Raw genomic sequence first — 23,929 nt, 5'->3', positions numbered from 1 at the left:
CCTTGCCCCCCGTTATTATTTCTTCTACCTTAGTTTCTCATGGTCCTATATCCAGTCTCATTTCTCTTTTATTTTTAACATACTTGAAAAAACTTTTACAATCCACTTTGATATTAGTTGCAACCTTGGTTTCATATTTCATCTTTTCCCATCTAATGATTTTTTTTTTGGTTGCTCTCTGTAGGTTTTTAAAAACTTCCCAAACTCCTATCTCCCCACTATTTTTTGCTTTCTTGTATGCCCTTTCTTTTGGTTTTACAATGGCTTTAACTTCCCTTGTCAGCCATGGTTGTACTATTTTGCCATTTGAGTATTTCTTCATTTTTGGAATACACATATCCTGCACCTTCCTCAATTTTCCCAGAAACGCATGCCATTGCTGCTCTGCTGACATTCCTGCCAGAAGCTCCTTCCAATTTATGTTGGCCGTCTCCTCTCTCATACCACTGTAATTTCCCGTACTCCACTGAAATACAGCAACATCAGAGCTTACTTTCTCCTCATCAAATTTCAAATTGAACTCAATCATATTGTGATCACTGGTTCTTTGACCTTAAGCTTGTTAATCACCTCTGGTTCATTACATAACATCCAATCCAGTACAGCTGATCCCCTAGAAGGCTCAATGACAAACTGCTCTAAAAAGCCATCTCTTAGGCATTCAACAAACTCACTCTCTTGAGATCCATTGCCAACCTGATTTTCCCGATCAAACTGCATGTTAAAATCTCCCACGACCACCATAACTTTGCCCTTTTGACTCGCCTTTTCTATTTCCTGTTGTTATCTGTGGTGTGCCTCCCAGCCACTGTTGTGAGGCCTGTATATACGTGCCATCAATGTCCTTTTACCCTTGCAGTTCCTTAACTCAAACCACAAGGATACAACATCTTACGATCCTATGTCACATCTTTGTACTGATTCGATGCCATTCTTTACCAGTAGAGCCACATTACCCTCTTTGCCTACCGTCCTACCCCTCTGATAAAACGAGTAACCTTGGACGTTCAGCTCCCAACTACAACCGTCAACACTGACATCATTCTGTTCCGTACACACTCTCTGGTTTCTATTCCCCAGCCAATACTGGGCCAACTCTCCCCCACCCTCACCACCTTCCACCGATCAGTAAACTTGTCTTGCAGGATGACTGCGTGAAGCTACCCATTCCGGCCTTGCCTCCTGACCCAAAACACAGCTGAACCCCACTGATATGCTGGGCGAACACTCTGACCAACATGGGGAGATTCTGGCCTGGCTCGGAGTAATGCCCAGATCAGGTCTGAGCTGCGCTGAATTCATGCCCCTATTCCGCATCACCCTCTGTACCTCTCCAGGATGTTTTTGAGAGTTTTGCATCACCATACCAGTGAATGCAGTGCCCGTTGTAAAATTAGGGTTCAAATCCCGTCACTTCTTGTAAGGTGTTTGTACGTTTTCCTCGTCACAGCATGGGTTTTATCCTGCACTCCTGTCTCCTCACACATTCCAAGCCGGATAGCTCGGGTTGGTAAGTTGTGGGTCTGCTGTATTAACCAGGAGCATGGCATCGCCTGTGGGCTACCCAGTACAATCCTCATTCATTTGATTTCATGCAAAGGACACATTTCACTGTACATATACCAAATAAAGATGATCCTTTCAGATTTCAGTCGGCTCCATCATGGGTTACAACTTCCGGGGGATTTTCAAAGAGTGACGCCTCAAAAAGGTAGCATCCATCACCCAGGTCATTGCCACCATCAGAGAGGAGGTACAGGAGCCTGAAGGCACACACTCAACGCTTCTTTCCCTCTGCCATCCGATTCCTAAATGGACATTGAACCCATGAACCTCACTACTTTTTTATTTCTACTTTTGCACTACTTCTTTAACTTCAATATTTAATATACTCATTGTAATTCACTTTTTCCCTATTATTATATATTGCAATGTACTACTGATGCAAATATAAACAACATTCATGACTTATGCCCGTGATATTAAATCTGATTCTGATCTCGTTGAAATACTTTTGAGACTGTTGGATGCATTTAGTTGTTTAGTGGGTCATGCCTGGAAAATGCAAAAACTCAGCTCCAGACAGCTCCTAATGATCATCTGTGCTGATGCCCAACTTTCGTAAATAAAAGTCCCAAACTATGGCCTCACACTGTCGTGGCTTTTCGTGCCTCACAAACGACCAGGAGATGCAGAAGATTCTTCAAGAAGGGTTAAACTTTAATTTGCAAATCAAAGCTGAGACAGTCATTGAGCTAGTTGCTGATTGCCCACCGAACCTTGGACACAGCATTTTTTATAGCAATCTCCTGGTCCAGTTTCACACGTACTGAATCATGTTCTAATCTACATCTCTTAGCTACCTCTCATTAACACACTATGGTCTTTTACATTCCTAAGATTTCATTCTCTAGCAAATAGCAAGTTTACATTCTTAATACTTCGTGACATAATCTTGTTCTAATCTACATCTCTTAGCTACCTTTCATTAACATTCTTAATATATCATTCTCCTGCTAAATTGGGTACATGCCCAACTTTCGTAAATAAAAGTTCCAAACTAAAGCCTCACACCAACTCCAGCCTCCACTGCCCCTTCCCTTGACCACAAAGCAGCAACCTCCTGGCGACTGAGGGCCTCTGTTGGGCCAATGTAGAACTGCAAGCACAGCGTCGCACGCGGAGGACGCCTGCTGGAAAGAGACGGAACCGCAACCACCGATGGGGCTCAGAACAGGAAGACCACCTACACCTCCCAGCTTAGCGCACGTAACCCACCCCATGACAACCAGCTCCGAGTTCAGGTTACCCACTCCCATCTGCACGTCCCCTATCCCTTCCCCATTTGCCCAAGATTATCTCTTTCCATCCCACCCTCCCAAACCTGCTCCACCTGCCCTTTCCCCTCTGCAGTCTCAGTCCTGATACATGGTCTCCACCCCTTTGCCCACCCACACCACCCTGCCTGGGCCACTGACCCCCGCCCCCCAGCAGTTTGTTTTTTGCTCTGGATTCCAGCCTCTCCATCTATTGTGCCTTCAGCTCTCAATTATCTTTCTTGTTTCCAAATGACCAACACAGGACAAGGTGTTTACGTTTTGGCTGTTTATTTACAAATATCTTAGAAAATCTGAAATAGATTTCCAGGTATGAAGTTGAAATGCTCCAGGTTCAATAAATAGTGTGAAAGTAACCCTCCTCCTCTGCAATGGGAGAAGTCAGGGAAGTGAACTGACTCACAGCTGCAGTGGCAAACAGGTGAATTACTGTGAGTGGCCTCAGCTTCTCTTTATTCGCTCGAAGAACCCTGCAAATATCTGTACTGTTCACCTACATTCGACTGCAGCAAGGCTGTTTCGGGGAATGACAGATTGGTCCCAGAGAGTTTGATTCAGCAGCTCAACCACCTGCACACTGAGGAACACTCTGGCAGTGAGAGTTAGCCCCTGGACTGGGAGCTTTGGCAAGGACCCAACGGTGAAGTGGTTCGAAAACATTGACAAGATCCAAGCTTATGCAAAAACCGAGCTGCAGGAAATTTATCTCTTGCTCCCATTACTTTTTAATTTTAATCATGGCATCTGAAGAGTTCCTGTCAGAACTTGACAATGTCATTGTTTAAGAAACTCTTACATTTCCCAGTTAGTAATAGGCTTTTATATAGCGGGGCTCTGTAGGGAACATACACATTCAGATCAGCGATATGTGTAGTCAATGGGCAAGTTCTACATCATCTCCCAATTACAAAGAACGGTGACCTTAAACTCTGCATCTCTTTCCACAGGTGCTGCCTGACTTGGTGTGCATGCAGCCTTTTCTGTTCCTCTGCCGTACCCAGCGGATGGCCCCCAGGACACAAGGTATGCCCAGTGCCCGCTGACTTGTGACTGGATGAGCTCATTCAATGTTCAGCCAGCTCCGGTTCACTCAGCAAGGGTTCAGTTACCAGAATAACATGATAAAGCCCCGGCCCCTATCACCCACCCCAAGGTCTTGGCCAGTCCCATATAGCTATCGTCCTGAGCTGTTGTGGACCCACACATGGGTACCACAGGACTGAGCATGAGGGAAGAACCCTCTCTGAAGCCCTTCCTCATTGCTGCAGCCTCGTCGTCGACCCGAATCCCACCCCCTACCCTGCCGGCCCCCACCCCGACCGGGTTTCAGTAAGGCTTGAACTTCCGTTCGGCCCTCATCACAGCGATCCTCTGCTTGTCCTCTTCAAACTTCTTCCGAAGCTCGGCGATATCTGGGAAGAGAACGGCGGAGGCTGAGCTGGGGGAGGAGCAGAGATGCCAGAAGATGGAGAGGGGAGGGATGTCAGGATATAGTGAGGGAGGGAGGGGAAACCCCCAGGGTGCAGAAGATCTTACAGAGGTACACAAAACTAGGTTTCTTAAGGTTGTTGTAGCCAGGGGGTGGTATGGGGATAGGCTCCCACTGCCTATTAAATGCTCCCAATGGAGTGTGTCCCAAATAGCCACTGACAACCAAGTTCACGTGTGGTTTAGCTACTAAGCCCAGCAGAACCGTTTCTACTGACAGAATAAGGGGCAAAGGTGGGTTACTGGCACCTTAAAACCAGTCGTTTCGGTCAGATGGGGCTTGTCAAGCATGGCTGGCAGCTCATCTAGGAGAAGGAAAACTCTGATTCCAAAACTCTGCTGCCTCGCAGCGATACCCACTCATGGGGAAGGCTTCAGGAGTAAACATTAAGGAGAAAGTCTGGAGCTGACCGATAGTTCCTGCAGACACTGGTGTATCGGTCTCTGCCTTTCATTTGGTCTCATCAGCTGTGTGGAGAGGGTAGGTCTGCTGTACAGGCAACAGCCTGCTCTCCATATTGTACTGCCCTGGCTTGTTTATCATGTAGACAGCAGGGACGTAACATCCATCATCGATCCTGACCAACGGAGGGCCGGAATACAAAATTAAGTCTAGGCAGGTTGAATGCATGCAGGCTGGGTGAGACTAGAACTGGAAGCCACAGGTTTAATGGAAGGTGGAATATTTAAAGAGAATCTGAGGGGGAAGCTTCTTCACTCAGAGGACAGCGAGTGTGGAATGAGCCACCAGCAGAAGCAGTGGACACGAGTTCATTTGTAACATTTAAGAGAAGTTTGGATGGATACAAGGATGAGAGGGGTATGGAGGGATTTGGTCGGGGTGCAGATCAGGCTGACACAAATTAGATGGGTCAAAACGCTTGCTTCTATGTTGTAGTGCTCTGTGATTCAATAAAACAAGAGACACTCCTGTGGGGGAAATCAGAGACACTCGTCTGCAGGACCTGGTTGTGATGGAGTGAGAACTTTTACTGGAGAGCACCGGCTGTGGTCTCACCCTTCCCGTGTTACATTTGCCCACCATCCCGGAGTTGAAACAGAAGTACCCCCCCCCCCCCCACCGAGACGGCCACCGTCAGACTCACGCTCTCGCTTGGCGTCCTTTCGCTGCCAGCTGTAGAAGTTGAGCAGCTCTTTCTGGGCTCGCTTGCGTTTCTCCCGCTGGATCGCCTGCAGGCTGTGAGCCTCGGTCCGGGGAACACCAGGCCGGCGGCCCTTCCTGGTCACCTTCACCCAGCCCTCCTCGTCCGGGACCCCGTCCTCAGCATCAGCGGCGGCCTCCAGCTGGGAGTGGAACGAGGGGCGTGAGAGGCCCTGGCTTGTAACCCGCCATCCTCACCACACCCGCCCACTCTGTGACTCACCGTCCAATCACACCACCAGCTCCTCCACATCCAACCATCAGGAACCACACACGTACCCCACTCCACCCGATCCCACCCCCACCTACTCCATGCTCATACCCACCCTGCCCGTGACCCTCCCTCCGCATCGTACCCACCCCAGACCATCTTCTTGCCAATAAACCACATGGCGACTCCTCCCACACCCAGGATTAGCCACCCCCCACCCCCGGCACCCAGTGACGGACTGCGCCCCCCACCCTACCTCTGCTACCCGCTCATCGTGTTGCTTCATGAACTCGTCGATGTCGCTCTGTAGCGCCTCAGGGTCGATGATGCTGGATGAGTACTCCTGGATCCACTCTGGGGAAGAGACCGGACTGGAATTCAGAAGGAGCAGGCGCAGCCAGCCTGGGTTCCCATTCAACGGGGGTTACACCGGCACAGTGTAACCCCCCCCCCCCCCCCACTTGCCTGACTCTGGAAACACGTTTATCCACCACCCCAGGATTCTGTACTCCCCCCACCCCTGCTTTCTACCTTGCCCCAGCATTGCTCTGCGTCAAGGTCAGTGACCCCACCCGGGGTACTCACTCTGAAGGCCTGTTTTGATGGGGTGCTCCTTCGGAGACAGGACCCAAGGCTCTTGGACTTTCAGGGCAGACATCATCCCGGCTGGTTTCTTAAACACAACGTAGGCCACCTGGAAGCCCTGCAGCAAAGACAGAGGTCAGGCACCACTGTGAGAGGCAGCATGCGGCACACAGAGACAGTCGGAAGCCAGTCCTATCAGCCCCATCACCATAACCGACCGTACCAAGGATTTGACTCCATGCACTCCTCTACTCTCCCCTTCATCAATAGGAGGTGGTGAAGAAAACAGCGCTCACCATTAAGGACCCTCACCACTTGGGACACGCTCTCTTCACACAGAGTTGCAGCAGGAAACGTTCTCCCCCAGTATTAGTGTGCAAGGTGTCTAAAAGTGATTCCATGTAATATTGGAGAAAAAAAATTAAAAATGTTCCCAGGGAGCCTTATAAGCCAGAATGTAGAGGGGCAGTTTTGGACCCAGTCTTAGAGAATTACAGACAAGGAGGAATTTCTTTATCCAGAGGATGGTGAATCTCATTGCCACAGGCAGCTGTGGAGGCCAAGTCATTGTGTGTATTTAAGGAAGAGGTTGATAGGATCTTGGTAAGTCAGGGCATGAAACGGTACGGGGGAAGACAGAAGAATGGAGACGAGAGGGAAATGGATCAGCCATATTGAAATGGTGGAGAAGACTAGGTGAGCTGATAGGCTTAATTTTGCTCCCATGTCTTATGGTATTATTAGTGGCTGATGTGTCAGTGGGAGAACATTTCTGAGACGATAACCATAACTTTGCACTTTTCAAGGTTGTTATGGAAAGAGATGACGGTGGTCTAGAAACTAAGGTCCCGAATTGGAGGAAGGCCAATTTCTAAACCAGACAGAACTTGGCAAAAGTAGACAGGGAGGAGTTACTTTGCTGACAGGTCAACATCGGACTAGTGAATCATTTTGAGGTGATTGAGAGTTCAGGGGCAACGTGTTCCCGGACACTGGAACACAAGCATGGCAAATCTGATGTCAGGGATCTAGATTTAGAAATGGGATGCACCTCAAGTGACGGGGTGGAGTGGAGCAGTAGGACGGAAAAAAGATTAGGAAAACAAAGGGGGGTAATATTTCTGGCAGGCAACACTATGGGGAAATTCCAAAGCATTTTTCTGTATATTAATGGGAATGAGGCCCCATAAGGAACCAACATAGTAACACGTGTGGATACAGGACACAACTCAGCTCTAAACAAACACTTTTCACCTGTATTCTCTAAGGAGAAGGCTATTGTAGATGGAGAATTCAGGGTGCACAGTGAAAGGGGAAGACAGTGAAATGCTGGAACACGTTATCATTACAAGAGAGGTGTTATACATTCAGTGTCCACTTTATAAAGCACACCTTCTTGTTAATGCAAATATCTAATCAGCCAATCATATGGCAACAACTCAATGCATTAAAGCATGCAGACGTGGTCAAGAGGTTCGGTTGTTGTTCAGACCCAACATCAGAATGGGGAAGAAATGTGATCCAAGTGACTTTGACCGTGGAATGATTGTTGGTGCCAGATGGGGTGGTTTGAGTATCTCAGAAACTGCTGATCTGCTGGGATTTTCACAAGTCTTTAGAGTTTACAGAGAATGGTGCGAGAAACAAAAAAAAACATCCAGCGAGTGGCAGTTCTGTGGGCGAAAATGCCTTGTCAGTGAGAGGAGAATGGCCAGACTGGTTCAAGCTGACAGGACAGCGACAATAACTCAAATACTTTCCAACAGTGCTGTGCAGAAGAGCACCTCTGAATGCACCACACGTCGAACCTCTACAGCAGAAGAGCACACTGGGCTCTACCCCTGTGGCCGTTATTCCGTAGACACCTGTACCAAATAACGTGGTTACTGAGTGCACGTCTCACTGGGCTTCAAAGTGGATAAGCACACCCTCCCTGGGGCTGGTGGGATGTATTCTGGACCACCACCGACAGGCGAGAAAAAAAGACTGCTAGGGCCACCAAGCAAGGTCTCTCTCCCTCAATACTCTTCAGGGCCAAGGATCCTTGAAGGTGGCAGCACAGGTCGATAAGGTAAAGGTGGAATATTGGATCCTTGTCTTCAATAGCTGGGACACAGAACAATCTCAGGGAGGTTACCGTGCTTCTTTATAAAACCTTGCTGGTTAGACAACTGCTGCAACACTTTGTATAGGTCTGGTGCCAACACTATTGGAAGGACGCAGGTGACCTGAAGGGTGAGGGGAGTTCACTAGAAAACCACAAAAATCGATGAAGGCAAGAGTGTTGACTTGTCCAGACTTCAGGCTTTTAATAACGTCCCACATGGCACAAAGGACCCGAGGCACATCAGGAAACTGGATCCAAAATTGGTTTTGTGATAGGAAGAAAGCAGTGGTACACGACTAAGAAGTCTGGAAGTACCGCAGGGATCAGTGCTGAAGCCTTCGTCATTTGTAATGTATAAATGACAAGATGAGAACCGGGGCTCTGATTGCTAAGATCGCAGGCAAAATGAAAACAGACAAGGAATATTATCTAAGCAGGGCATAACTCAACCAGAAAGTTGGAGGAGTGGTGGCTGATGGAATTAAACAGACAGGCGTAAGGTGACTTATTTCGGGAATCAAATTCTAGAAGGACATATACACCAAATGTATATCGGATCATATATCATATAGGATCACAGGAATGTTGATATACAGACAGACAGCAAAGAAAGGTAGCAACACCTCTGCCACAATTATTCTCAGCACTGGCACACCACAACGCTGCGTCCTCACCCACCTACCCACTACCTGGCATTCACAACTGTGCGGCCAGATACACTCCAGCTACACGATGCCAGATGATGCCACCGCAGTGGATCGTACTTCAAATACCAACGAGTCACAGGACAGAGAGCCCAGTGACAACATTTTCCTCAATGCCAGCAAAGCAAGAGAGCTGGTCACTGGCTTCAGGAAGTGGGACAACGAAGATGCTCCTGTTTACATTAATGGTGCTGAGGACGAGAGCATCCTCTGCCAGCCACATTAAAGTTCACCAACACCTCTACTTCTTCATAAAGCTAAAGACATGCATCGACCCTTACCAAATGGTATCGATGCACTACAGTAGGCGTTCTCTAGAGGTGCACCACGGCTTGGTAGGGCAACTGCTCTGTACGTGATAACAAGAAACTGCACAGAGATGTGGACACAGTCCAGCCCATCACAGATCCATGGGTTCTTGCTTCCTTTGTATGGCAGACAGCATAATCAAAGGTCCCACCCACACTCAACCTCTTCCCATCAAGCAGAAGACACAAAAGCCTGAAAGCACATATCACCATTGTGACTCCATATTTATAAAACTACTGAATATTTCCTTAGTACAACAAGGTAGAATCTTAACCTTACAATCTACCTCACTAAGAGCTTGCACGCTCCGTCTACCTATAGTGTATGTGTTATTGTTTAACTTTGTGCTACCTCAATTGTACTATTCATGGTAATGAATTGATCAGTGTGGATGCTACATAAGCCGAGCTTTTCACTGTACCTCGGAACATGTGACAATAAACCGATGTAGAACACAGAACATTGAACAGGTCCGCACTGTGATGCCCTTCAGCCCACAACACTGTTCTGACCTCTTAACCTACTCCAAGATCAATCACTTCCCTCCCACATAGCCCAGCGTTTTTCTTTCAGCCATGTTCTTTAAATGTCTGTAACATACCTGCCTCTACCTTCATGCCTGCCAGTGTATTCATGCACCACTACTCTGTGTGAAATATCTACCCCTGACATTTCCCCCTATATTTTCCTTCAATCATTTTAAGATTATGCCCTCTCAGATTAGCCATTTCTGCCCTGGGGTAAGGCATTGGTGGTCCACTCTAAGCCTCTTATCACCTTATACACCTCCATCATGTTACCTTTTATCCTAATTGCTCCAAAGTGAAAAGTCCCAGCTCACTCAACCTTTCCTCATAAAACATCCTCTGCACCCTCTCTAAAGCTTCCACATCCTTTATAATGAGGCAAGCAGAACTGAACACAATACTCCAAGTGTGATCTGACCAGGGTTTTACAGAGCTGCAACATTACCTTGCGGCTCCAGAACTCAGTCCCCTGACTAATGAAGGTGTAAATACCATAAACCTTCTTAACAACCCTATTGACTTGCGCAGCAAATGTGAGGGATCTATGGACGCGGACTCCAAGATCCCTCTGTTCCTCCAGACGGCAAAGAATCCTTACTCTGTCTGGATTTACCTGGGGGTGCTCCCCAACAGTGACGACACAGGCAGAGAGGGAGGCATTTGGTGAGCATGCCTTCATTGGGAGAGCACTGAAAAGAGGAACTGGGACATCCTGCTGCAGCCGTAGAGATCACTAGTTAACTGCATTTGGAGTATTGTGCCCAGTTCTGGTAACCACGCTACACAAAGGATGCAGTAGAATTACGAAACAGCGCAGAAGAGATTCACCAGGATGCTGCCTGGGATGGAGATCTGAGGTTAAGAGGTGAGATTGCACAGGCTGTGTTTAATCTCACTGGAACACATGAGGGTCAGGTGATATTATAGTGGTTTATAAAATTATGAGCAGCATCGATAGGATAGGTGGTTCTAATCTTTTCCCAGCAAGCTTTTGGTGAAAGGGAAGAAACGTAACGAGGATCAAAGGGGCAGGTTTTTAAGGAGAAGGTGCTGCCGAAGGTAGATACAATTATAACATTTAAAAGACACCGGGACAGGTACCTGGATAGGAAAGGTGTAGAGCAGGGGTTCTACTTTTTGTTACGCTATGGACCAATACCATCAAGCAAGGGGCCTGTGGATAGCCAGTGTAAAGGAATACAGGCAAATGGGTTTAGTGAAGTTGAGGATGGACTAGGTGGGCTGGAAGTGCACATTTCTGTAATGTACAATCCTATAATTTCACATTGTCTGGGATGGTGCATTTCAGTTACGAGAATCAATGACTTTGGTTTATTTTCTTTGGAGTACAGCAACCTGAGAGACGATAAAAATATGGAAAATTATCAGTGGCGCAGAGAGGGAGATGGTAAGAAACTTAACACCATCATCAGAAACTGGGAGGTGTAGGTTTAGGGCAAGAGTTCCCTACCTTTTTTTATGCCATGGACTCGGGGTCTGTGACACCAGGCTCGAAATCCTCGGCTAAGAGTAATGATTCAGAGGTACTCAGAGGCAGAACTTTCCAGGTGTAATCCAGAACGCATTGTTCAACTGGGTGCCGGAGACAGATACTCTCGGAGTACGTAGGAATGATCTAGATGAGTACTTGAATCACTGAGGCAGGGAAGGTTATGGACAAAGTGATGACAAAGGCAGCATAAAAGTTACTGATGTCGTGGGCTGAAGGCCCTGTTTGTGTGTCGAGGAGCGGGACACAGGCTACACCTGGGTAACAGCACTTCCCCCCGAGCACTGGATTCTTTCCTGCCATCCAGAGCAACAACCACTCTCACCCTTCTAACGTGTGTAGCACCTTGGCCATTTGTTCTGACCAGTTCTCGCTACATGTCCTGGCTCGCCTGATCAAGACTCCCAACACCTTCAGGTAACTGGATTTGGCAGGAAAGGGTTAGTCAGACCAGCTGCAAAAGTATACCCCCTCCCCCCACCATTCTGCAAAGAGTGATTCTGCCACTCCTGGACAAACTAACCCCTCTCCATGCCAAACTCTGTTAAAAGGTCCAGAGAGAGTTCCGTCCTCAGCACCTTTTAGTGTACTGGCCACACTCAGGATCTACAAATCCTTTTATTCAGATGACAGAACAGCCATGGGAGGGGGGGGAAGTGAGGGGGAGAGACAGAGACAGACAGACAGAGGGCTGCTCAACCTGGGCTCCACAGACCCCTCAGTTAATAGAAGGGGTCCATGGCATTAAAAAGGTTGGTAACCGCTGCTTTAGGAGATTGAATGCGAGACCGTCTAGGTCAGACCTGACAAGTTCTATCCATTCCTTTCAGCCAAACCCCCAGAAGAGATGACTTGACAGTTGAGTCTTACTCGCCCACTGTCACAGGGCAGACTGCTCCCAAGGCAAACAGCAAACCAAAACTTCACTTGACCTATGATGGTTATACAGGATGTTCAATGATAGCTGAAATCCCACAAGTTGTCCCACGACACCATTCCCACACACATCGTTTAGTAATGCCAAAGACGGTCAGTGTATAAGGAGAAACTCACTCACGACTCTCTGATCTGAAGTCAACTCCTTTCAGACCACCCCAGCAATGATTCCCAGCTCACTCTTATGGTCTTCCAGTTCACCTCTACATTCACACACTCCAAAGAACTCTGGCTTGCAACGATAATCACACCAGACACTGAAACATTACCTCCGCAGGTTTCCTGGAGAAAAACTTAGATTTCACTTCCTCAGGTTTGGTTCCTGGGCCTGGTCTGTCTTGTAGTTCCACTGCCACGACGTCACCGCATTGTGAAAAGAGCCTGTGCACACTCTCCTATTGCCCAACAAAGAAGGACAAAAACTTCAGGCAGATTCAGTAATGCTAAACTAATATTTAAAAATATTCCAGGGAACAGATTTTCATGGTAGTAGAGTATAGCAAATCCCTTTTGTCTACCCAACCTCCCTCAAGACTCAACGCCCAGTGTGCTGGCCCCAACTTTCATCCCTATTTCGAGGGCTCAAGGCCTGCAACCAGCTGGCACCCTCACCTCAGTGTCCAGGACTCATTAACAGTTAGGGAAGATTTACACAATTAGCAGTGGGATGCATAATCTCATATGAAAAGATTGGACAGCCCAGATTACATCACTGGAGTGCAGAGGAGTGAGAGGGGCCTTGATTGAAACACAAGATACTGTTGAGGTTTCTGGTGGAAGGATCAAGAGGGCAGCTGCTTTAGACAGAGATAAGGTGAACTTCTCTCTTACTGACAGCTTTTGGTGTTCTCTTCTGCAAATAGTGCCATTAACAGAACCTCTGACTATATATATTTGTAAGAAGACTATTCTTCTAAGCGAAGGGCTAAGAGGTTCCTGGACGGAGGGCGGGAATCAGAGTTGAGGTTACAGCTGGATCGGACTGTCACATGGTGGAGCAGCTTCAAGAGGCTGAGGGGCCGTTCCCACTCCTAATTTCGATCTCCTCCGCTTCCCCCAGCGCCCTCCTTCCTTCTCACGGGATCCCACCCGTCTTCTCCCCTTACCCCACACCACCTCCCCGGTACCTGGGTGCAGTAGGGCGGCACGTTGAGCACGAACAGCGTGCGGTTCTGAGGCCGGGCGGCAGCAGGTTCACGGGCCCGGTGCGGCTTCACCAGGAGGCAGCGGGAGACCGGGCTCTTGTCCAGGAACCTCACGGGGATCTCTGGCGGGGGAGAGAGGGAAGTCAGTCCGGTCCCACAGAAGACTGTACGCATCACCCCCTGCCCCTCCCGGCTCCCTGGGTCTCCCCCCACCCATACCCCTCGGTACCTGAGAAACCTGCCGACTCCGCTCTGCCGACTCCATCACCGCGCGGCGCCATCACACGACCAGGATGCAACGCGCGGCTCTGCGCCTGCGCGGTGGCGGGATGGGACCCCGGCCGGCCTCCCGAGTGACGTAACGTCAATGGTCTTTCAGCCCATCTGAATGTTATACTATCCACGTCAGTCACAAAGTTCAGCCAATCAACACGACATATAACATGAAGGTAAAGAATCTTGAACCACCCATATCTTGGTGTTGAAATTAGCAAGGATCTTAACTGGGCATGGCACATCAATCAGATTTACAGTCAAAGCAAACAAATGCCGAAGAAAACTCCACTCATGTAGTAAATCCGTCAAGGTCGCGGCATACAAGGCACTCGTCCGTCCAAAGCTCGAATATTGCGCGGCCATATGGGATCCCCATCAAGCTAACAATAAAAAGTCCACCAAAAAAATCCAACGTCGTGCTGCTCGCTTTGTGCTAAACGATTACAACAGGAAATCCAGTGTCACTAACATGCTCTCTAACCTTCATTGGGAACCACTTGAAAACCGACGAACTAAACTACGGTTAATCTCCGTTTTCAAAGTAGTTCACAACATCACGCCATCAAACATCCAAATTCGTCACAGGGTCAGTTCAACTCGACAGCAAACCGGACCTTACACGCTGGAAACCCCTTCATTCAACAAGATTTGCTACCAGTACTCCCGCTACCCAAGATCAACAAAAGAGTGGGAATCTTCTGCCGCCAGACCTGCGCAGTATTTCTGATATTAATATTTTAAAGATAGACTCAGTCAAATCAATTTAGGGGATCTAGTCAAAAGAGCTCACTTTACAATTTTAACTCTCATGCCGTTCACACCGACTGCGCGTTATAACAGCCGTCCGGCAGTGCTTGCCCAGTACCAGGCAGAAACACTCCTGTCCGGTGCGTGGGCGTGTGGAACAGGAGGCAATGGGGAGAAGGGTGGGGGAAGAGGCAAGTACTTGGATGTGCACCTGATGTGTCAAACCTAGGCTGCTGTCTGGGCGCTGGAAATGGGATCAGGTTGCCAGCCATAGGCAGTTGGATACGTCTGTACAATGTGCTGTGTATGTTAATCAAAATGGCTTCTTTGGTTTGCTAGAGTAGGAATGCTTTTATGTTTGATAAGTGTTTTCTCTCGCAGTTGTTTAGCTTTGGACTTGCTGATATGGGGATTGTATTCATTTTTTAACCAATGAAGAATGTTATTTTGTCTTGTGAGGCTGGGAGCTTGGGGGTTTTTGCGGTTTTTTCAGGGGGGGTCGGGAAGGAGACGCCGAGGAAGGTGGACGTGCGCTGCACTGCTTGGTTGACCACAGGGTGGTCCCAGGTGCGAGGACGTGGAGGTCGGAAGAAAGTGACGAGGGGTCGAATGGTTCGATGGTTGAGCTCCAACGATGTGCACTAAACTAACTGAACTTTGATAAGTTGGCGCCTTTTACTTTATTTTCTTTTCCTTCATATATACTGTATTGCAGTATCTTTTAGTTTTAGTAAAATCTTTAAAGTGTATTCCATAACGGTATTTGGTGTGAGTTTGATACTGTGTGTGTACGCGCGGCATAAACTTGATTCTCACAGCACCTGCGTGTATGGGAGGTGGGGTTGGTGGATCTCCTTTTCCCCTAGACATATACCAGCCCGTTGGGTAAGTGTTACACGTGTATTAATGATTCTGTGCCAGACCACCCGATGCATCTCTTCTCAGCTCTAAATTTACATCGATGTCAGAACCCGACCCACGTGGTGGGTCAGGCAGCATCTGTGGAGGGAAATGGGAAAGTCAACACGTTGGGTCAAGACCCTTCTTCTGGACTGCTCATCATCTCATCTCCATCTAGTCCCCATCCAGTCCCAGCTACAAGCTCTCCCAACTTTCAGCTGCCCGGTTCCGCACCGTCTTAATTTCACCAGTCCAGCTGCAGGGTCTCGATCTGAAACGACTATCTATTTCCCCCCAGTATCAGAATTGAGTTTATTATCACTGATATATGACATTAAAGTTCTTGTTTTGTGGCAGCTGTACAGTGCAAGACACAAAAAGAAAGCTAAGTTATAATAAATAAATAGTGCAAAAAAAGCGAGGTAGAGTTCATGGATCATTCAGAAATTTGATGGTGGAGGGAAGATGTTCCTGAAACTTCGAGTGTGGGTGCTCAGACTCCTTTACTTCCTACCTGATGGTAGTAGCAAGACGGCATGCCCTGGATGGTGAGGGTCCTTAATGATGGATACTACCGTTTACAGGTGCCCCAACACTGCTGACCAGCATCTTGTGCATTGCTCCAGATTCCAGCATCTTCAGCTTCTTCCGCCACCAGCAGAACTACCTATTCCCCTGCAGTGTTGGAATAGGTACAGGACAAACTTAATTAGTCCTGTACAGGAAGAATTGACACTGACACCAAGACCATTTCTCAGAGGTGGCGAATTCCTGCTTTCAATCCCCAAGAGGTACAAGCCCTGGGAAAAAAACCCTTCATACTAAACAAAGATCTATCGTCTTATTTCGCCCCTTACACCACACTCCTTTACCAGACCTGTGTAAGATCACTGGCAAGATGGAGCAGACCAAGAGGATGGGATTCTGACCAGTGGCTTGAATTTGGCCCATGTTCTACACAGGAGTTTATGCAGGAGGGTGATAGAGCCAGAAAGGTACTTGGATCTGCAGCTGATGAGTCAAACCAAGACTGCTGTCTTGAGGTGTAATTCGGCTGCCAGATAGCATTCATCCATCATCCCAGAATCAAGCAAGACCAGCAGACGAGGTGTAAAGCTGCTGCAATGGAGCATGGCATCTCCATTCTGGACAGGAGCCTTCTCTCAGCTAAACCCCAGCCCACAGCTCAGCGACTTCTGAAATGCTGGAGGCAGATGTAAAATCATCATAACTCAGCAGTGCCGTGTACCAGTATTTATTCAGTTATTTAGAGATACAGTGCATAACAAGCACTCCCAGCCCAAAGAACTGCACTGCCCAGGGAGCCATCTATTTAGTCACAGGACAGTTTATAATTTATCAACCAGTAAGTCTTTGGACTGTGGAAGGAAACCCATGCGGTCAAGGAGGGAATGTAACAACTTCTTATGGCTGGTACTGGAATTGAGCTCTGAACTCCGATACCCCAAGCTGTAATAGCATCATGCTACACTACTGTGGTGCCCTTGGATCAACTGGTCAAACGCCAACCACAATATCCAGGGATTACTAAATATCAGCCATGTCTCTGCTTTTCATTATGAGATCAGTAGGATTGTCCCGATGGGATATTAAGGTTATACCTTGGACCTTTGGTGAGTAGAGGAATTTGACAGCATTACCAAACACAAGAAATGAAGACACCCTAGGGAAAGCATGGATATTGCATGAGATAATCAGTGCATTGCAGACACTACATCCAGAATGTGGATTTCAGGAACTTTCATGCTCAGTTTGAAGGAATCACTGATCCATTATTTCAATAAAAATATTCAAAATATTGTAAGTTTAGCTTTATTTGTCATGTATACATCAAACTGCATCATTTACATCAATGACCAACAGTCCAATGATACACTTAGGGACAGTTCACAATGTCACCCCACTTCTGGCACCAACACAGTACGCCCACAACTTAAGAGCCTTGTCCATGTTTTGGGAATGCAGGACGAAACTGGAGAACCTGGAAAAGTCCCACGTGGTCGCAAGGAAAACATATAAACTCCTTATAGACAGCAGCAGAAGTTGAACGCTAATCTTGGTGGTGCTGTAAAGCATTATGCTGACCACTGCTGGAAGACTGGTGAGAATTTATAAGAATCTCAACCACAGGAGGGGCAGGTTCACTGTCTTTAGCCATGGGCAGATGATCAGAGTTTTTTGATCAACACACACAAAATGCTGGTGGAATGCAGCAGGCCAGGCAGCATCTATAGGGAGAAGTGCTGTCGACATTTCGGGCCGAGACTTTTTTGATGCCGTGATCTGCAATGTGAACTGCTCTTCATGAAAGGGCAGTGGAAACGATCAATGGCCAAGCTGAAAATGGAACTGGATACGTTCTGAAAATGGAGTATTTGGCTGGGCTGCTGGGAAAGGAACATTAGTGTGTAACTGAGTAATTCTTTTTAAGAACCAAGCATGATCGTTGGGTTGAGATACCGAGGCCCATGTACAAGGAACAGCAACAAGTAGGTAATGTGAAGATTTGTACTTATTTTATCTTTCATTTCCTTGCAAAATGTCCCAAACTGGTCTACAGCCAGTAAAGTGTTGTGCAGAACCTGTCAACCAATTTGCACACAGCTCCCACAAAGTGGAGCAATGATGGTTAAATTTGTTGAGGGATGAGTCATGAACAGGAAGACACAAAACTTCCAGAGAATAGAAGACTAAATAACACCTGATATGAAGGAACTGCAGCTTTTTGTTTTGATTGGGCATTGAGGTAGGGGTGATTGTGCGTGTGTATGTTACTGAGATTAGCTCTATTCTGTAGAGGGACTGCAGAGCAGATCTGGATCAAATCAAGTTACCAAGTAACTGGTTAATACTGCTCAGCAGGCAGGCTGTGTGTGCTGCACAACTTTACAAACAATGCATTGTGTACCTTTAACTTTTAATGTATGAAAGAAAGACAACAGACAAGTATTTTCTGTACAATATCTATTTAGTTGTATTGTAAATGAGGAACCGAACACACTGTTTAAGGTAAACATATTTACACAACCTGTCTGACACCCGGTGCTGGTCTGTATCAGACATGGTCTTTGACAGGTGCACAAAGCACAGTTTAAAATGGTCAAACGCCAAACCTGCTTACAAAGGCCACTGTCCAGGCATAACGACATGAGATTGTGTGCATGATGTCAAAATGGTGAGAGCACTGCCCTTGGTGTTACAAGGGGTGTGGATCTGCCTGTGTTCACCTGCAGCTGCCTTTATTCTGCATCCAGAACATGGGAGCCCGCCTCAGACCATAACCAAGCCCAAATTATATCCCTTGACTTGATCTTGAGTTACAGTACCTTTCCTGAGTTGACACACAAGTTCAGCACCACAGCATCTGGAACAGCAGTGAGCAGACTGTGAGTCTCAGGTAATTCACATACATGCATCTCAAGTACAGGAGAGGATAGGACCACACTTACAAAGTTGAGACACAGCTCATCCCTACTGAGCACTAACAACAAAATCTGTGGGTCTAATGCACATCTATAGCTAAACCAAGTGTTCCTGGAGGCTTTACTTCTTAAAAAAAAATCAAAAGTACATTTCAAACTAATTCACCCGCCCCAAGTGGAACATATCCGTGGTTACGGTTCTGGTATTTTTCACACAGAAGACATCGGTAGGCAGCTCCAGATTTTATTGGAACCCTGTCGGGGGTGAAACAAGATGGTCTAAGTGGATAGGACACCACGGCTGCACAACATTCAAGACATCTTAGAGAGAGCCTGCACGCACTCGGGGCTTAACAATAGTGTTCAAACCAATCTAGTCAACCAAGGTGCCGGTGATAATGTCAGAAACACAACCAACAAGATCCCCAGGCAGCCAGGAGAGAAACGAGCAGGTCTGATGACTTTGGTTAAGGAGAAGATATTTTCCATCTTGTTGAAGAAGTGCCTTTGGATCTCTTCCACCCAGCGCTGCCCTGTGCCAAGGCTGACTCCACACAAAGGCGAGTGGTTGGACTTCAGTGGATGATGCATCTCCATTTATGGTTTAAGTGAGACCGTGGCCTGTCTTGGTACAGGAACAGAGGACAGCTCAGCACTAATCTGAGCTCCATTAGTCTCTGAGCAGCTGCTCTCCAGCATGGACAACACAGCAGGTAGCCAGAACCGCCCAGAAAAACAGAGTGAGAGTGGGGGAAGATCCAGCTACCTTGGATACAGGTGGAGCAAAAATAATGTGTGGTTGTTGGGACAGGGTTACAGGTCTGTTCTTTTGGCCTAATCCATTCCCAAAGGGAATCATACAGTTACCACTGATTTATTAGGGAAAAAAGCTCTCTCCCACACATCCCCCTTATCTTCCCCTTTCTGATCAAAGTGAATGTGCAGATAGTGGGCACGTTTTAACCAGTCAGCAATACATCAGAGGCATTTAGAATTTGAGTCTTGCCATTGATTCTTCCTCAACAATGAATCAACCAACACAAGTAGGGGCCTGCATCTCATTCTGACTATAGTTCAGTCAGTATTCAGGTATTGTTGACTACAACCATTTATTATTATCACAATAGATCCTATGCTCTTTCCACCTAAACCGAGCGCTGTATATCCTGATGCCAGGCACCAACCTGTTCAGCAGCATTGCCTCAAAGCACGCAAAAAAAGATTGAGCTTCACTGACGCTCATACGCTTCAACCATGAGTAAAAATTACACCCTCCTCCTCGATATAATCCCTAAATGATCACCCAGTCATGTTGACTTACAGCTAAAAATAAACACAAACAGGAATTTACACTATAGAAACGATCTAGGAAAGGTCTGGAAATTGAGGAACCTGCCAAATGTGCAGAGCTAGAGGTCCACGTTCTTCTGCTCCTGTTGCTAGTCCCTGGGAGTGAAACTCCCCAGAGCAAAGGGAAAGCGGCAAAAACTTCAAGAATATTTTGAAATGACAGAATGTGAGTTATTCTGATCAAATAGGGGAGGACCTTTTTCTCTTTGTTATAATTCTTTAATATGATCTACTTATCCTTGCAGACATGGGCTAATTCACCCTAAACCAGGGGTTCCCAACCTGGGGTCCATGGACCCCTTGCTTTATGGTATTGGTTCATGGTGTTAAAAAGGTAGCAAACCCCTGCCTTAGATGGACACCCCATCACTGACCTCTGACTGCAAGCCACAAGCAGTAAACTGAACACATTTTCCTTTTAAACACAACATGACCTTGTATTGGCAAAATATTTCTGATCTAGATCCTTTATCTCTCACAAGGTCACCCATTAGGCTGTGAAATTCTTCCACTTCTTGGACAAGAGGCCGAAGAACTTATTAAATGAGATGATCAAATACTTTTGCCACATTTATTAAATGTAGGAAGTTCCGGGCAAGCCAGCTCCCCTGCTGAGGCCTGTCGTTTGAGTGCCAGGTATCAGTGTACCTGGCAGTTCACCTCTTTAGCAGTCCAGGTTCCTCATGGTGCAGGGAGACAGCAGCCCGAACAAACACAGGAGACATACATCTCGACTAATCTGGAGAAATTCTCCAGGGTGGGTAAGTAAAGCTTTAATGTAGAATCTCAAATGGAATTCTGAGTCCGCAAAACTGCTGGCAGCTGCATGGAGAGATGCAGCGAGAGTGGGAGGGGCAGCAGTGACAGCTGAGTCTTTGCCCCAAGTGGCTCCATTTGGCTGCTTGTGAATGCCCTCAGCAACACCTGGAACCACAGCCCTCGCAGAGTGCAGACGAGCTCCCGTCAGGCCTGGGCTTGTGGCTTAAACCATGCAAAACCAAGCACATGTTTGAACATGCAGTCGGTGAGAAGCCAGTCTCATCATATTAGTATTATACACAGCGTTGTAATTAAGTCTGCCTGCACCATAAAAAGGGAATGGTGATCAATAAAACAAGTAGGGAATGCAGTTTACTCCTGCCAGGGACACTGATCTAGTCTGCTGCCTTTCCTTGGTCAAACTTGGGGAAGGTGTGTGAGAATAACAAGGTGAGGGGCTGCTCAGAGCACAGAAACGTGGTTCAACTCTGTTCCCTGTGGGGAGAAGTGGAGCTCCTGAGAGACTGGGTAAGTTAAAGCACCACATCTCTGTCACGCAAGCCACCTTCCATCAGAGACGGGTGAAATGAGCAATGTCCATGGTAGCATCGTGATCAGATCGGCCCGTGGAACAACCTATATCACCAGCACAGGAATGCACTTAATGCAATGAGGCAAGTTCACTGGCCTGGCCAAGCAGGTCAGGAGATGGCATGCTGACGGACAGGGCCAGAGAGAATGATGCATCTGTGATAGGGCAGAGGGGACCTCAGCTACTGCCCCGACAGCATCAGGTGGAAGGGACCTAAAGGAGGTCAGGAAACTATTAAGACACCAGGGGCCGAGGAATTGGGCTGTGGTCGAGTCTGAAGGTGGTCTCACTGATGCAAGTTAGAGTTTGATCTTGAAAGCGGTGGGATGGGCTGATGTCGAGGGTCCTGAGGATTTGAAGAGCGCTTTCAGGATGATCTCCGGGTCGACCTCTGCCGGAGGCTGGTTGGATGGACGGGGCTTGACCCTGGGGAGCTCGGGCTTCTTCACCACTGGACTGTCGCTCAGTCTCCTGCAGCAAAGGTTGGAGGTGATCAGTGATCGACAACCCTGGCGTTTCAGTCCCCTGTCCTCTCCGCCCACCACCCCCACCCTCAACAGCCCCTCCTCCACATGATGGTGCTCATCTTGCCCAGACTAAACCAGCCAAATAAATGTGTGTGAACCCACTCTGCCTCTGGAAAGCCCCACGAGCAACTGGTAGAATAGCAGCAATCGGCAGCACTTAGTCACAAGAAGCCGTGGACTGAGCTCTGGCAGCCATGGAGGCTGTAGATGGGAAGAGGGAGATGATGAAAAGTCTCCCACTGCTCTCTAGGTACAATAAAACAAAATTGCACCAGCAGGCTCAAGAAGGGCTTCCTCCTAAGATGCTAGAATGGATCTCTTATCCAGTAACACAAACTCTTGACCTCGATATTGTTTTACCTTGTTCTACCTCAAAGCACTGTGGAATGGTTTGATTTGTATGAGCAGTGTGCCAGACAAGCTTTTCACTGTTTCTTGCTGCACGTGATGATAAACCGTCCCAACTCGCAGCCTGTGGATGTGCTTTGGGGAGAGCACAATCCCAGGGTGCCTTCCTGGGAAACTCTTTTCCTGACAAGTAAACAGCTCCCTATCAGCCCCAGGGCAGTCAGGAGTCCGAATGCAAACCTGGCAGCGGGGTCTGGGTACACAGTGCCAATCCCAACACCCTCCACATTTGTCAGTAAGGGATCCTATGGGCACCAAATGAACGAGCCCATGAGGAACCAGCAGCAGAGGTGGCACATCAGGCAGAGCAGCCTCACACCTACGAAGACCACGGCTCAATCTTGACCTCCAGTGCAGTCTGCACGTTCTCCATAATCACATGGGTTTCCTCTGGCTGCTCTGGTTTCCAAAAGTGTGTGGGCTTTTTTGGTCTCAAGTGTGTAGGTGAGGGGTAGAAGCTGGGGAGTGTTGATGGGGCAATGGAGGAGATCGGTTGCTGAGAAATAAGCTGGGGAGTGTGATATATGGACCAAGTTGTATTGTAAGCAAATGAAGAAACTGCCCCAGGTCCAGAAATTGGTGTAGGCAGTGGGAATAATGGATAAAACTCATACCCAACACAACCACATGTCTCAGTACAGCATGTAGTTACTTACTCCCGTCCCACCCCGCTACAGATTTCACACTGCTGGGTACCCCTCAAATCCGCCATGGACAGTCCCAAGCTCGGCAAAGGAGGGTTGGGCATGGGTCTGGGGTCAGAGCTACAGAAGAGCTAACAGAAACTCCAAAAACCTCATCCCTGGGAGAGGAACAATTATCGATGGGCTACATACACTTGGGGACAACTTCAATTTTAAGTTATTAGGAACCGTTCAAAATGCTGAGACACCAGGTAAAAATCAGTAGCTGAATCTCGCTGGTGGTTTTCCAGAGGTAACCCTGCTTAATCCTGGTGCACATGGAAAGAGGAGCAAGATTACACAACTCCATTAATCCAATGTGATTGTGGCTGATCTATACTGACCTCAACTTCTGTTTCAGTTTCCCACAACCCACCATTCCTTGCACTTTCAAATATTAATCCATCTCCACTTTAAATGATCTGTCCTCTACCACAACGCGCATGGAATTCGACAGATTTAATGCCGTCTGAGGGAAGAAATTTCTCAAATTCTTTGTTTTAAATGACTGACCCCTATGCTTCCCTCAATTACTGAAACCATCTCAACAGCTAGCCTTTCAAACCCTCTCAGAATTTTATGTTTGAGTATTGCCCTGTCATTGTTCTAAGCTTCAAGGTACACAGACCCAAACTGTACCTCCTCTTGTTAGGACAACCATCTCAACTCAAGAATTAGCCTGGTGAACCTCCCCTCAACTGGGTCCAGCGTTATTATTATCCA

At 47.5% G+C, this 23,929-nt stretch overlaps 2 protein-coding genes across 2 annotated transcripts in view; both read right to left on the bottom strand.

The window, feature by feature from the left end:
• Positions 1–3,074: 3,074 nt before the first annotated feature.
• Positions 3,075–13,910, bottom strand: rrp7a (ribosomal RNA processing 7 homolog A). The gene is made up of 7 exons (XM_059953830.1): positions 13,751–13,910; positions 13,504–13,643; positions 12,646–12,771; positions 6,284–6,401; positions 5,955–6,052; positions 5,432–5,630; positions 3,075–4,249 (listed from the first exon to the last, which is right to left on the bottom strand). The coding sequence occupies exons 1-7, from the start codon at positions 13,800–13,802 to the stop codon at positions 4,164–4,166; spliced, it is 819 nt and encodes a 272-aa protein (XP_059809813.1). The 5' UTR covers positions 13,803–13,910; the 3' UTR covers positions 3,075–4,163.
• Positions 13,911–17,278: 3,368 nt separating this feature from the next.
• Positions 17,279–23,929, bottom strand: part of poldip3 (polymerase (DNA-directed), delta interacting protein 3) — a 35,966-nt gene continuing 29,315 nt past the window's right edge. The window contains exon 9 of the mRNA XM_059953829.1: positions 17,279–22,059. Coding sequence (XP_059809812.1) covers positions 21,888–22,059 — 172 coding nt within the window. The 3' untranslated portion in view covers positions 17,279–21,887. The remainder of the gene's footprint in view (positions 22,060–23,929) is intronic.

The sequence above is a fragment of the Hypanus sabinus genome, chromosome 29 (assembly GCF_030144855.1).
Source record: "Hypanus sabinus isolate sHypSab1 chromosome 29, sHypSab1.hap1, whole genome shotgun sequence".
Lineage (NCBI taxonomy): Eukaryota > Metazoa > Chordata > Chondrichthyes > Myliobatiformes > Dasyatidae > Hypanus > Hypanus sabinus.
This window is presented reverse-complemented; position numbering and strand designations above follow the sequence as displayed.